This window comes from Leuciscus leuciscus (genome assembly GCF_965113295.1).
Source record: "Leuciscus leuciscus genome assembly, chromosome: 22".
NCBI classification, from domain to species: Eukaryota; Metazoa; Chordata; class Actinopteri; order Cypriniformes; family Leuciscidae; genus Leuciscus; species Leuciscus leuciscus.
In genome coordinates this window covers 10,309,463-10,323,220 of record NC_138746.1, presented here as the reverse complement: position 1 = coordinate 10,323,220, position 13,758 = coordinate 10,309,463, and the positions used below count along the sequence as shown (strand labels likewise).

At 35.7% G+C, this 13,758-nt stretch overlaps 2 protein-coding genes across 3 annotated transcripts in view; one reads left to right on the top strand and one right to left on the bottom strand.

Moving 5' to 3' along the window:
• The window catches only part of lrpprc (leucine-rich pentatricopeptide repeat containing), a 63,529-nt gene extending 60,799 nt beyond the window's left edge, over positions 1-2,730 (top strand). The window contains exon 38 of the mRNA XM_082154235.1: positions 2,501-2,730. Coding sequence (XP_082010361.1) covers positions 2,501-2,572 — 72 coding nt within the window. The 3' untranslated portion in view covers positions 2,573-2,730. The remainder of the gene's footprint in view (positions 1-2,500) is intronic.
• Positions 2,731-4,111: 1,381 nt separating this feature from the next.
• On the bottom strand, positions 4,112-13,747 carry abcg8 (ATP-binding cassette, sub-family G (WHITE), member 8). 2 transcript variants are annotated; one of them, XM_082154242.1, is made up of 13 exons: positions 13,556-13,747; positions 13,036-13,137; positions 11,186-11,333; positions 10,849-11,087; positions 10,602-10,734; positions 8,982-9,251; positions 8,737-8,899; positions 8,508-8,606; positions 8,223-8,422; positions 8,066-8,142; positions 6,293-6,560; positions 6,077-6,204; positions 4,112-5,996 (listed from the first exon to the last, which is right to left on the bottom strand). In XM_082154242.1, exons 1-13 carry the CDS (start codon positions 13,619-13,621, stop codon positions 5,859-5,861), a joined length of 2,031 nt encoding a protein of 676 aa, XP_082010368.1. In that variant the 5' UTR covers positions 13,622-13,747; the 3' UTR covers positions 4,112-5,858. The 2 variants fall into 2 exon arrangements, with proteins under 2 accessions (XP_082010368.1, XP_082010369.1); XM_082154243.1 differs by having other exon boundaries at positions 8,508-8,603.
• Positions 13,748-13,758: the final 11 nt, after the last annotated feature.

Genomic DNA, 13,758 nt, shown 5'->3' with positions numbered 1-13,758 from the left:
CGACGCCTGATAAGGCAGAAAATTGTCCCAGACGTTCCAACATCGTACTGGTTCTATCACCTGCAGACGCGTAATAATCTTCGGAAACACTACCATTTCTTGGTTCATGCTCCACTTCATCTGCCAGTGAATTTGACGCTCGTATCAGCTCTGCCGCCGCCGTGTTTCATTCCAACACCTCAAAACACGTGACACATAGCCTATGTTTACTTGTTGCCTTGCCCCGCCTCGGACTCGGAATGCATTTTCAATTTGCTCAATTTTGCTACATTCATTGCGGGACATTTAATGAAAATGAAATGAAAATGCAATCGCAAGTGTCTTAAATGTGAGCGTAAATGCAATTAAGAAAAATAACTTTTAAAATATAATTTATTATACAGTTTTTACTTGAACATGTTAAACGTATCTAATCATTTCTGTAATTTTAATTTTAATTCTGCAACTTATAAAGCTTTAATATTTGTATTCAATTTACATATTAAAACTAAATTAATGTAAATTATATAATTGATTTTTCATTTTCATTTTGCACCAACGTTGCACAAATGTAATGGAAAATGTAAATTTAAATGCAGAAATGCATTGCCATTTTACATATTGCATTGGCATTTTGCATATTACATTTCAAATTGAATATTGCTACCCATATGCTTCCATAGTGAGCCGAGTAGTATGTTCGAATTCATAATACTCATAAAACCATAGACAAAAGGACGAGGAAGAGTAAGCTGGGACTCGAACTCAGTTCGACCACGCTACATGTAGGAGTGCTGCCCACAAGGCTATCGGCTCCGATTATGAAGGCAAATTGTTCATTTAGAGTTCATTTGAACTCACTGAAATGAGTCTGACTTAACCACTCAAATGATACTTTTGCTACTGCTTTTCATAAATTTGAGATGCTTTCATAAATCTTAAGACTTGAGTCAAGGAATGGCTGGAAAGATGGGAAGAAAACTTAATTTAATGGCCAAATTGTAAGCACACTCAAATCTTTACGATATTCATGATGTCGCCAGTGTTTATATCTCCAGCAAAATCATCATAAATATAGTGAATATTCTATATATTGTTCAGCCCTACTTGCACATAGAATACTCACACAATGAATATAGAGTGGTATGTTTCCTTCTGCAAACCTACACTACTGTTACTATTTTTAAAATAAAAAAACTATATATTTTTTTATTTAATACTTTTATTTAGCTAGGATTCATTCAAATTGACTGTAAAAAACTATGTCATAAAAGATTTCTATTTCAAATAAATGCTTTTCCTTTAAATGTTATATTCATCAAAGAGTCCTGAATAAAAATGTATCATGGTTTCCATGAAAATATTAAGCAGCTCAACTGTTTTTAACATTGATGATAATAAGAAATGTTTCTTGAGCAGCAAATCAGCATATGAGAATGAATTCTGAAGACTGGAGTAATGATGCTGAAATTTCAGCTTCACATCACAGGAATAAATTACATTTTAAAATATATTCAAATAGATTTTTTTTTTTTTTTTTTTTTTTTTTTTTACTGTATTTTTGGTCACATAAATGACTGAAAATCGACAAAAATCGTACTGACTGTAAACTTTTTGAACTGTAATGTAGATGTTTGCTTAAGTGGTTTTATGCAACAAATTGCCCAATTTAAAACATGAGCTTCTTCATGAACCACATGCTGTGCACACATTGTGTGGGCAGTTGTGATTTTTCAGCATGATTGGATGTCAAGCTTTTTTATTTAATAACCATTTGTGAAGTTGGTCAAGCACTAATTGATTAGTGTCCAGTTAGAAGTCACACCTGAAATATTCCTACTTTTACAGTAGCGTAAGAGCCGCCTCAGTCCACTTCACACGCTATTGTATTTACTCCGTCAGAACTGCTTTCCGGTGTTTTTCAACAGCTTTAGAGGAGACTGCCAGCCATCTACAAACCTCACCGCACCTCTGCGCTCTGTGCACCTTTTAAGTTCTCTCAAAGCAATCTCAGGTAGCACTCCATCCCGCTCCATTCAATTCCTTCGGTCCCGCGGCCGCCACTAATACCACAGTACAAAGAGTCTCCGGAGAGAGGCGATAAGGAGAGATTTGAGGTGCCGTTCACATCTGGCCTCATTTCTCGTACACAGCGGCTGTTATTTATCGACTTTAATTACCCCATTAATAAGGGAATATACATTGTTGGAGAAATGGTAATCTTCTAAAAGCACTCACCTTCCAAAAATAGAGAGCCTGTGCTGTTTAATTACGGGAGGGGGAACGAGTAAATATGTTATTTGTGAATTAATATGGTTTGTAAGATGAAAAGAGAGCGTAGGATTTGTTTGGACCGTGTGGTTGTTATTAGTTTGCCCTAGAGGGCAGGAAACACAACTACACACAGAGCCTGACTGGAACACAACACTCACTCAAAGTACAATTGTGTTGGACATTTTTGGCTTGTTTTGCCTCTTACTGAGTAAAAATGAAAAATGCTTTTTGTTTTTTTGTCTCGCAGGAGTCTTTTCGTTTCTACGCAGACAAACTGAAGCAGCGGCGCTTCGAATCCATGGGGCCGGCCGACGACTAAACTCCTTCCTTCATTTTTTTTTTTTTTTTATATACAGCAGATGTGCACAGCTTGTGTGTTATACTGTGATTGTTTGTTTTTGCCCTTCATAATGATGTCATGATATAGTTAATGTGTACATAAATATTTATGCAAATAAATGTGAACCCAAAACTTTAGTGGCTCTTTCCTTTAGTTTGTTCCTTAAATGAGTGTCATACAATGAGCCGTTTTCAACAAATGGAAATATTCATATAAGAAGCGTTAAATGACAACATGGATTATTTGTGAAAAGCTCAGTAAAGTTCTTTACCGTTTCATTACCAATAATCTTAGTTTTGTAGTAATATATACAATGCTGTATAATAAACATCTCATTGGAGCAAACATGGATCAGCTGATATGCATCCTGCTTTCAATTTTTGTTTTCTTTGAAACATACATTTATCAGGATTTAGCACAAGTGCCAAAAACGTACATTATCTAGATTTTAAAACAAATGCATGATTTACAAAAACCTTTCAAAAGATTTTTGATATAGCCTTATTGGAACACGCTTTGATGAGCGGTAAAATCTTCTACATATTTGAATAAATAAACATTCAGACTGGAACAAAGAAAAGCTGTTTATGGATGTTTACCAAAGCCCTGCTCTAATCTCTTGCCAAATTGAACAAAAGTGTGGAAGGAAACTAACAGAACATCGCTGCCATCCAGTGGCAGTCAACTGAAGTCTGAAGAGATCTCGCTGTGACCGTCAGAGAACCAGCTCTTCTGTCCTGGTGTCTTTACTAGTGTAGGTTTGACCTCTGACCTCTCTTTCGTGATTCAGTATTGTCAATGCAAAAGTCACTGAATACCAGTAATACATTGTAACATGTTCTTCAATTTTCTAATGTAGATAACATTGAAAAATAAGTCTTAAAAAAATTAACATTTAGATATCAAACCACTAAGTAAAAGTTGTGAAGCACTTTGTGTATTCCAACATTTTCGATTCCAGGTACATTCACAGATGCATTTACTCTGAATAAAATACATCTACACTACAGTTCAAAAGTTTGGACTCTGTATGATTTAAAAAAAATGTTTGGGAAAAGTCTCTCATGCTCACCAAGGCTGCATTTATTTGATCAAATATTCAGTGAGAACTGTTATATTGTTACATATTTTATTACAATGTAAAATAACTATTTTCTGTTTTAATTTATTTTAAAATGTAATTTATTTCTAAAATGGCAAAGCTGAATTTTCAGCATCATTACTCCAGTCTTCAGTCACATAATCTTTTTTTAGAAATCAGGATTTGCTGTATTATTAATCTTTTTTTTCAGGATTCTTTGATGAATAGGCTAGAAAGCGTAAAAAAATAAAATAAAAAAATTTAAGAGGACTTAAAAGTATGAATTTATTATTTAAAAAATCGTACTGACGCCAATCTTTTGATCTGTATAATCTATATTATGATTTTCTTTTTCTTTTTTTTGCAAATGAAAGGTCAGACATTTATTGTGACACTTGCTCGTATCACATTTTTGTGCATTTTATTTATATGCTATTACGTTATGTAACATTTCTGCATGTCTTAGTGTTTTTTCGTTATTGCAGTGGAGCTCATTCTCCCGCAGTTTTCTGTCTCAAAGGGTGGACGGCTGTTTTCTCCTCGGTCGGGAGGAAGCTCAGGAGAACACCAGAAGATTTGTTCAAGTCAAATGCAGATGGCAGAGTAAAAGCTGATGCGATGCCTTAGAGAGATGACATCTTTCAAGAGCTCTTAGCAAGCTCACTAGCATCATTACATTTTAAAATGATATATAAGTGATGATATCAAAACAGTTTGGAATCTACCATTTTTGATACTTGATACTCACACTGAAGTCTTATACAAGCATGGCTCGTTTCAGTTTCCTCCATTTTAAGAAACATTATTGTTGATAGTTTTTCCTGTCATACATTCTAAGACTACTTTAAATTTCATGTGCCGACACACTAAGAGCTACTGTAATGACAGTTGTTTTGCTGTTCATCTGTTTCAGACTTTGCTGCTCGTGTGTCATATTTATGGAGCAAAGCAACATTGATCACTGGATTTGATCCATCCCAGGTCATAAAAACCCCTTTTACAGATCTCAAGTTAGCATAGACCATACCAAATCTTACAATCGTACATTTATATATACTAAATACACAATTCATCTCCATATGTGGCAAAAATAGACTTCCATTCACAAATATGAGGATGAGTGAAAAAGTCACGTGACTGAAACAGATGAGCATCTAATAAAATATTTGTTTTAAATTTTACAGAAACATTTGGCACACAGTCAGACAGTTTTACAGATATCTCGGTTGCACTTTATTTTACATGTATGTGCATTTATGTGTACTTAATGTGCGTACCTAAGAAAGCACTGAGTAATATAAGGTAACAACATGGGTTAAGATTAGGTTCAGGGTTAATAGTTATTACCCAGTTTTTGTAATGATAATGAGTACATAAGGAACAGGACTGTAAAATAAAGTGCTACCAATATTTCTTATAAAGAGACACCCAGATGTGGAATATTTCCAGAATAAATTTGTTCTTGACACTGACTTTGACATTATATTTATATTTAATTGTTAAATACAAGTAATGTTTGAAACACCACAGCATTAGTTTTTCTTATTTATCTCTCTGTTCAACATCATGCTGCATTAAATAACAGCAGACATGAGGAATCAAACACAAATACATGTCAAGTAGCAAATTCTTAGGCCTAAATCTTAGCATGTATATCTGTATGTTGCACCACTGTAACAAATCTACATTGTGACATGTTACAGTAAATTTGTTGAAAGGCATCTTCCAAACATGATGTCTAGTGGTTTACCCAAAAAGTTAATAATTAAGTAAACTTTAAAGAGTGAAAAAAACCAAAGCAAAAAAACACAGTATGTTACTGCCATCCAGCGGCAGTTAGTGGTAGTACAATACAACTCAATATTAGTTGACGTAGTTTCAGCCTCAATCACCCAGTCATCTCAGAAGCCTTCAAACTGAAAACCAGAGATTGTTCTGTTGTGATTGAACTCAATAGATGAAATGCATCAGTACACTGAATAAAATGTCTCTAAAGAGTTAAATAATGAGATTCCATACTTTGAATCTTCAACATATTTCGCATAACATATTAATTTTGATGAGAGCTTTATTTCGACTTGACAGAGTTGCTTTAGAAAATCTGTGGTTATAAGACCGGTTTCTTGGCAGGAACAAGCTGCAAATGTGGACCAGATTTTATACTGCTGATTTGATCTGTCCTCCTCACCAGTCCTGACTGGATTTCTGTTTAATGAATCTTAGTGAGAGATAATAGAGCAGTATGAAAACTAAAGCAACAGCAATAAGCACCAGGTAGCAGGAATACAGTGGATACTGGTTCATGTTCATCATCTCCACAACCTGAAAACAAAGCGTAACATTTTAATGTAATGTATCCATGAATATAAATCATAGTTGTTCAGTAAAGTCAGATTACTCACCTTAATCCCATCAAATTCTACAGTGAGGTTTCCAATAGAGATTGGGAGTCTGGTCCCACGGAACTGAAGCTGCAGCATTCCCTCAAAACCCCAACGCATGAAGGATATGTAAGAAAACCAAGACGCCACTGTTGGTAATGAAAATCAGTATTAATTCAAGGAATACTAGCAGATTTGTAGCAAGTGTCAGTTCAGTTATCTCAGTGATGTTTTTACCCAGCCACATGTTTTCCAGACTAATGACAAAGCCAGCAGTCAAGTAGAAGACAGTGAAGAGAGCGTTGCCCATGAAAGACGAGGTCTGCAATGTCGGCAGGGCTGCCGCCACAAATAGGGCCATGCAGCGACTGCAATACACCATCAGCCACACCAACAGGAAGCTGAGAAGGAAGCGGTCGGGAGCGCTGTTGAGCCCAGCCAACCAGTAGATGGGCACACCGTATACCAGTGTAAAGGCACAGTGCTCTGGCAGCTCACCAAGGACCTGAAAGAGACACTGGCGCTTGAAATATCTCATTTAACGTCAAGAGCTGACAAAGTCCACCGGTCAAACAGGAGCTAATATTCAACTGGTGACCTTTCCCTGTCATGTCACTCACTTCTGTTTGAAATGTTATTTAGCTCAGATGTAACTGCTGTTCAAGAGTTTCAATTTCTAACTGTCTTAGTAGAAACATATATTAATAAATATAATGATTCAAGTCTAATAAAGTTGCCATGAAATCAAAATTAATTATTCGTATTATTTTTTTACAGAATGTTGCAGTGTTTATTATAAATGATTTATCCATGCACCTCCCCCTCCATACGACATTTGTTCTCTTCATGATGTGTGTCTCAGGGGAGGGTGGAACTAAATATTCTCCTCAACTGACTGCAAACTGGCACTCAGATCTGCTTCCATTTAGTTAACAACACCCAGCTTCCCGAAGGAAGAAATCAAGTCCCGCCTTTCATTTTTTTTCTCATTCCAGAATCAGTTTCACTCAGATATATGTTACAAAATGGAAGAAAAGACTATTGCAAGTTCCGTTTCATGCCGACTTTAAATTCAAAAGACTGGTACATGACATACAAATCTGTAAAAAATGATATGATCAATAAGTCATGACAACATGACTTATTCATTACTTTATGTACTAAATAAGATTAGCAATTGTCAACTTTTTTCCTAACAAGTTATACAAGACCCAACTCATTTTTTAAAGTCAGTTTAATATAATTTAAGTTGAAATTACTTATACAGCCAAGTTGATTGACTAAAAATGTAAGGCTGCAACTTCTGCAATTGCCGCAATTGCTTTAATAAACCAGAAGTTAATATAGAGCAACTTATAGTTTTTACTCAAAATTGCCCATTTTTTTTTTAGTACTTTAACTTATTTCAGTAAGCTGTTTAAGTTTTTATCTAATATTTCTATTTTATATTAGCTTTAACTACTGAAAACAATTTGTAATTGTTTTAGTTAACAATAACAATGATGTTTAGTCCCTCAATGAATCAGTGTGTTTGAACAAATGGGTTGAGTGAAGAATTCAATTGACTCACAAGACAGTCACGTGTCGCCACCTACTGGTTTAATGATGTAACTCGAGGAAAGAGTCACTGAAAAATCCCTACTATACTAATTGACAAACTGACAGTCTGTCTGGAATGCATAAACACAGAATAGTGGAATGATATAAATAGTGAATGCCGCATGGCTAATCAAATTCGAGGACCAGAACTAACTGCTAATTGTTCAACCATCAATTGTAAAACATTTTACAAAACCCAAGCCAAAAAACTGATCAACACTTTTGACTCTGTAACTGCACGTTCATGAAAAGCTCTAGAAAAAATATAATCCTATATGTGTCCAGCATTTACAACAATCTGAAATTTGTATATTAAATATATAAAAAAGGTGATTTTATTGTGATGCCTAAAGGTCTATACATCGACACCACTGTCATTTCTGAAGCTCTAACATAACGCAGTTTATTTACCTTGGCAAAAAAGTATGAGGTGACTGAGTACATGCCATCTTCCAGTTCATGATAAAGCATGGCTCTTTCTGAATGACCTGTAAAAAACAAAATATTACACCACTGGACTTCAGGAGACACCCAAAAAAAAAAGTAAAAAAAATTTGAATTTACCCACACTTTGCGATGACGTCCAGCACAACAGCAAATGGTGTCAGAGCTCCTATCATGTAGAGCAAAGCCACAGTATCTTGGATAGAAAGACCCTCATCCCCAGCTCCGAAGTAAAGGAAACCGATGAGCAGTGACATCAGCAAGGCTTCCAAACCATGAACCACCAGCGTCACCAGGTCCCGGTAGTTGTTAAATACCTGCCGCCTATAAAAAAGACAGGGAAACAGCTTTCAGGAGAAGATTTGAGCTAAACATTTTTACAATAAAAAGCATTTTCCAGTTTATTTACCTGATTAGGATTGTGAACTGTTGCACTTTTCCTGGTAGGCGATCCTTCTGTTTGGAAACTGTGATCACTGATTCCTTATTCAAAACATGAGGAACACTGCTGGTATAGAAATTGTATTATCAGCATCTGTGCTTTTTATTTTCATTAATGTATGTGAGGTTATTATAAATGCTTGTCATGAAAGCTTCAGTATGAAAGAACAAATAACAATAAGAATATCAAAATTTACCTTTGAGGGGTGTCCAATGCTGAAGGACCACAGTCTTCTGATTTCCACATGAAATCCTCTGTGTTCTTTACCTTCTCTACAAACTGGGCTGCTAACGTCCTGGCTTTCTCCAAACATTGTGCTTCTTTTTCAGGACTGCGCCTATCAATGCTTATCAAGTCCACTGCAAGAGAAGTTCACAGTTCAGATACAACAACCCAAACCACATGATCAACTAAAGACATTGGTTATTCTTTTCTACTCACCGTAGTAGTCAGAGGGGTTGCAGTACCGTGGACACGGGTACCCAAGAGCAGTGAAGTAAGGTACCATGTCTTTGGCCTGACCGCAGTACACAGCTGAACCAGAAGACAGGAGCACCACCAGGTCAAAGAGCTGAAAGATATCTGAACGAGGCTGATGGACTGACAGCAACACCAGGCGGTTCCCTCGAGCCAGACGGTACAATGTAATGACCAAATTATGGGCTGTGAAGCTGTCCAGACCTGAAGTAGGTTCATCTAGGATAAGAATACCTGAAAACACATAAAATATATTTAAGTCATGATTCTGACCAGTGTTATTTTAGTATCATTGAGATACTAGGCTATTATGTTTTTATTTACTTTTAATTAAAATATATATATATTTTCCAATTTCATTTTAATTTTAGTCAAAGTTTTAGAAGGATAATTCCATAGATATGATGTCTATGATATGATGTCTATGGATAATTCTATTTTGTCATTTTTTTTCCTTTTCTATATAGGCTAGTTTTTATTGTATTAGCCTACTACATCAAGTTAAACTAGGCTAAATGAAAACTGCTGTCTTGGCAACTAACTTAGCTGCAATAAAATAAGTTTAGGATTTTCATTTTTGACTTTAATTCAGTCAGAGTATTTCAAGTACGTTTTTTAAAAACGCTAACGTGCATTTTTTGTTTACAATCTGCATGGTGTTTGCAACCAATAAGCTACTTTTGGAAATAAGTTTAGTTTAGCTTTTTTATATTATGTTTAGTCTTTTATACTTTATGGTCTTCGGGTTTAGAAGACTTTAGAAATAAATTAATGTACACATCCTTTTCGTTAAAAAAAGACGCGACGCCGACGGTTGCTTTGGCTGTTTGGCGAAGCAAAGATAGACAACAACTTAAATGTAAGTTACTTGATGTTAACTTCTTGTTTATTTTAACTGTTGCATAAAAGTAATATCACGCTCATAATCGCACGTAAATCTTCTCCTCTTTTCTAGACCCAAATCACAGATATATTCACCACCGTTTGGCTGTGAGGGAAAGACATCTCTTCAGGTGGGTTGGGTTGTTGTACTATTATTTATTTTATGTGTTTTTGGATTGTTCTGCTGACGAAACACTGCAAAATATACCTTTCCAAGAAATTTCAGTTGACAAAAACTGCAGGCAACATGAGCAGTGGGAAATTTCAAGTGATCTCACAGCCTCGCTTTCTTTCCTGTCATGGCGCTGCTCTGAATAAGGTCTATTCAGAACAACATCACTATTGCTCGTGATATTGCTTGATTTCGAAGACAAAACATTGTTTTTATCTACAATAATGTGCATGAATCATCAACAATAATGTGCATGAATCATAAACAATAATATTTAGAACATGCTTTATTCAAGTAAATAGAATTCTTGAAGCTCAAACCGTTGAGCATGGCACTATCAAGTAAGCAAGGCCATGGTCATGGGTTTGATTAATGAACTGATAAAATGTGTATAGGCTGCCTTAAATGCAAAGTCACCTAGGGTAAAAGCTTCTGCTAAATGCATTAATGTAAATAGGGTCACATTTGATTTCCTGTTGACTTTAAGCGTGTTTTCATTTCATACCTATGTTGGTTTGTCAAAGACTCACCTGGATTCCAGAGTAGCTGTACAGCGATGCTGACCCTCCTCCTCTCGCCACCTGACACTCCCCGCACATACTCGTTCCCCACTCGTGTGTTGGCGCACTGCCTCAGACGCAGCTCTGCGATGACTTCATCCACCTGTAAAGGTCAAACACACCCCCAACAGGTGAGATGGGATGCTGACAGTTAATCACGCATAACCTTTAACTGGGTAATTATGTAAGCATTTACTGTATGTTCTCATTTGCTCACCCGCTGATCTCTCTGTTCCTGTGTGAAGTGCGCAGGCAGCCGCAGTTTCGCCACAAAGGAAAGCGTCTCTCGTACTGTGAGATGCGGCAACAAGCGGTCATCCTGCCGCACATGAGCAATGCTTTTCTTCACCAGGGAACGTGTGGAAGGTTTCCCGTTGATCAGAATCTCTCCTGAATTCATGGAGCCACCCTCATCTCGACATGTTATGATATCCAGTAAGGAGGTCTTTCCACAGCCTGCAACAAACACATTGTTTCTTTCTGGCTTTTTATGATGGTTTTATTCACTTAAAGTGCACTGTTGAAGAATTCTGCACATGTAAAGTTTGACGTACCTGAGCTGCCAATGACAGCAAGCATCTGGCCACTGTGCACACGTAGGTTTAGATCATTTATAACCGTCTGCTTGTTGCTGTGCATTTCCCAGGGCATCTTAAACTCTGACAGCCTCTCATACCAGGGTATCTGTGCTGCTGTGTCCACCTGTATGCAAATATAAATGTAATTATTTGGGCCTTTAAAATGTTTGAATGTTATTGTATTAGATTTGGGGTCTTCAAATTTTTTAGGCAGGCTCTTAGTGGACAGAAAGATGGAGCAGGGATCCTATTATGTATAAAACTGAATTATATAGCCTACATATATGAATTATAACTGAGGAATAAAGCCTATAATTAATAAACTTAAGCTAATACAATGTAATGTGGTATGAACAATGACACATTTGGCTTCTTATCGTTGACTTTGTTAAAATATTGTCAAGTCAAGTCAAGTTTATTTGTATAGCGCTTTTCACAATACAGATTGTATCAAAGCAGCTTCACAGTATTAAATTAAAACAATACAACAAAGTTTGTTTCAAGAGGAATTTATTGATTGATAAAATAAAATTAAATATCCCCAAAATATCCCCAACTGAGCAAGCCAAAGGCAACAGTGGCAAGGAACCGAAAAACTCCATCAAGTGACCTAATGGTGTCCTAAAACTCCATCAGGTGACCCAATGGAGAAAAAAAACCTTGGGAGAACCCAGGCTCAGTCGGGGGCCAGTATTGTATGTGGTTGATGTAAGAACTTAATATTGCATTTTTAGTTAACAGTTTTTTTTTTTTTTTTTTTGGTTACAATTTTCTTTTTAGATCAAACAATAATTGCTAGACCCCCTGTTAAATCAAGCAAAGTGGCATCAACAAAGTGGCAACTAACTTCAGTTTCTGATTCGGACCCATTCTTCGGCCATCTGAATTTTTAGTGGATAAAGAGTAACCATTACAGAAACTATGAAAATGAACACTAATATTTGAAAACCAGAAAATTATAAAACCTTTTCTTTGTCATTTTGAACAATTTATTATCAGTGTGTTGTACAATGCATTGAAAAGTGTTTTTGGCCAGTTAATTTGATATCTATACATCTACAATTTAAAGGTTTAGGGTCACTAAGATACATCAAATAAATAAATACTTTTATAAAGGATGCATTAAACTGTTCAAAAGTTACAGTAACATAATTTATAAAGTTACAAATGATTTCATATAAATGCTGCTATTTAAAAATTTCTATTCATCAAAGAATCCTGAAAAAATGTATCAGGTTTCGTTTCCACAAAAATATTAATTAGCACACCTGTTTTCAACATTATTAATAAGAAGAAGTGTTCCTTGAGCAGCAAATCATCATATTATAATGATTTCTTAAGGATCATGTGACACTGCAGACTGGAGTAATGATGCTGAAAATTCAGCTCTGCCATCACAGGAATAAATTACATTATAAAATATATTCAAATAGAAAACTAAAAAGTTAAACAGTAAAAAAGTTATTTTACTGTGTAATAATATTTCACAATATTACTGTTGTTTCTGTATTTTTTAACAAATAAATGTAGTCTTGGTGAGCATAAGAGATTTCTTAAAAAAATAAAAAAATAATCTACTGACCAAGTAGTGAATGCAGTGTATATAAATTGCCCATCATACATTTTAAATAACTTATATGTCCAAATTTTTGGGGGGGCCCACTGCATGTTTGTATGTTCTACTTTCTGAAAAATTTCAAAAATGGATGAAGTCAAGTCAAGCTTCTTTCAATATCTAAGTACTTAAGCAGAAGAAAACAGGAAGAAAAGTGTAATTTGAGGAGTAATTTGTTGTAAATGTAAATAAGACTGAAAAGATTTCTAACCTCATAGTTCAGATTGCGGACTTCTATTTCATTGCGACCTCCGCTGTAAGTAAAATACAGACTGCTGTCCTCCTCTGGAGATGAGAAAAGAGTGTCTCGACCCTGTGTGTGTTGAAACATGCAGTTGATGCACAGTGCAGATGCATGTCACTTATATATTTGATTATCATTCATTTACATTTAAACACAATCTATTACTCTTGGTTCTTTGTGTCAGTACTTTTGGTTTATCGGGTTTAACGAAGATTCCGCATTTTTTTATCAGATCTATCAAATGCCAGCAGATAAGAGAACTGGACTGAGTTGTCTGCATGGTTCAGGGTCCATTTATGTAATAGAGCCATTTGTACAGAATCGCACTCAATAAACTTGACTAAATAAAGCAATAGCATGGAAATACTCCTATACTCTTGTTATGAATGTGAATACAACACTTATAAAATGTGAACATCTTCCTCTGGATATAGGTTAACTTTTATGTAGCGACTGCTTGTATATTCATAGTTCATTATGAACTCACCCTGCTCTGTCTCTTGTCTCTAGAGCTGAAGCTGTCTCCTGAATGGAAAACACTCTGGTCTGACATGGTGAAAAGGGGTCTGTGCCCCTCTGGTCTGGTGTCCTGCTTAGAGAAGTACCTGCTCCTCTTCTTGTCCTGGAGAAAACTGAGAGGTGGCAGAGAGAAGCGGCTCTATATAGCAAATGGAGCAAAGTTCCACTGAT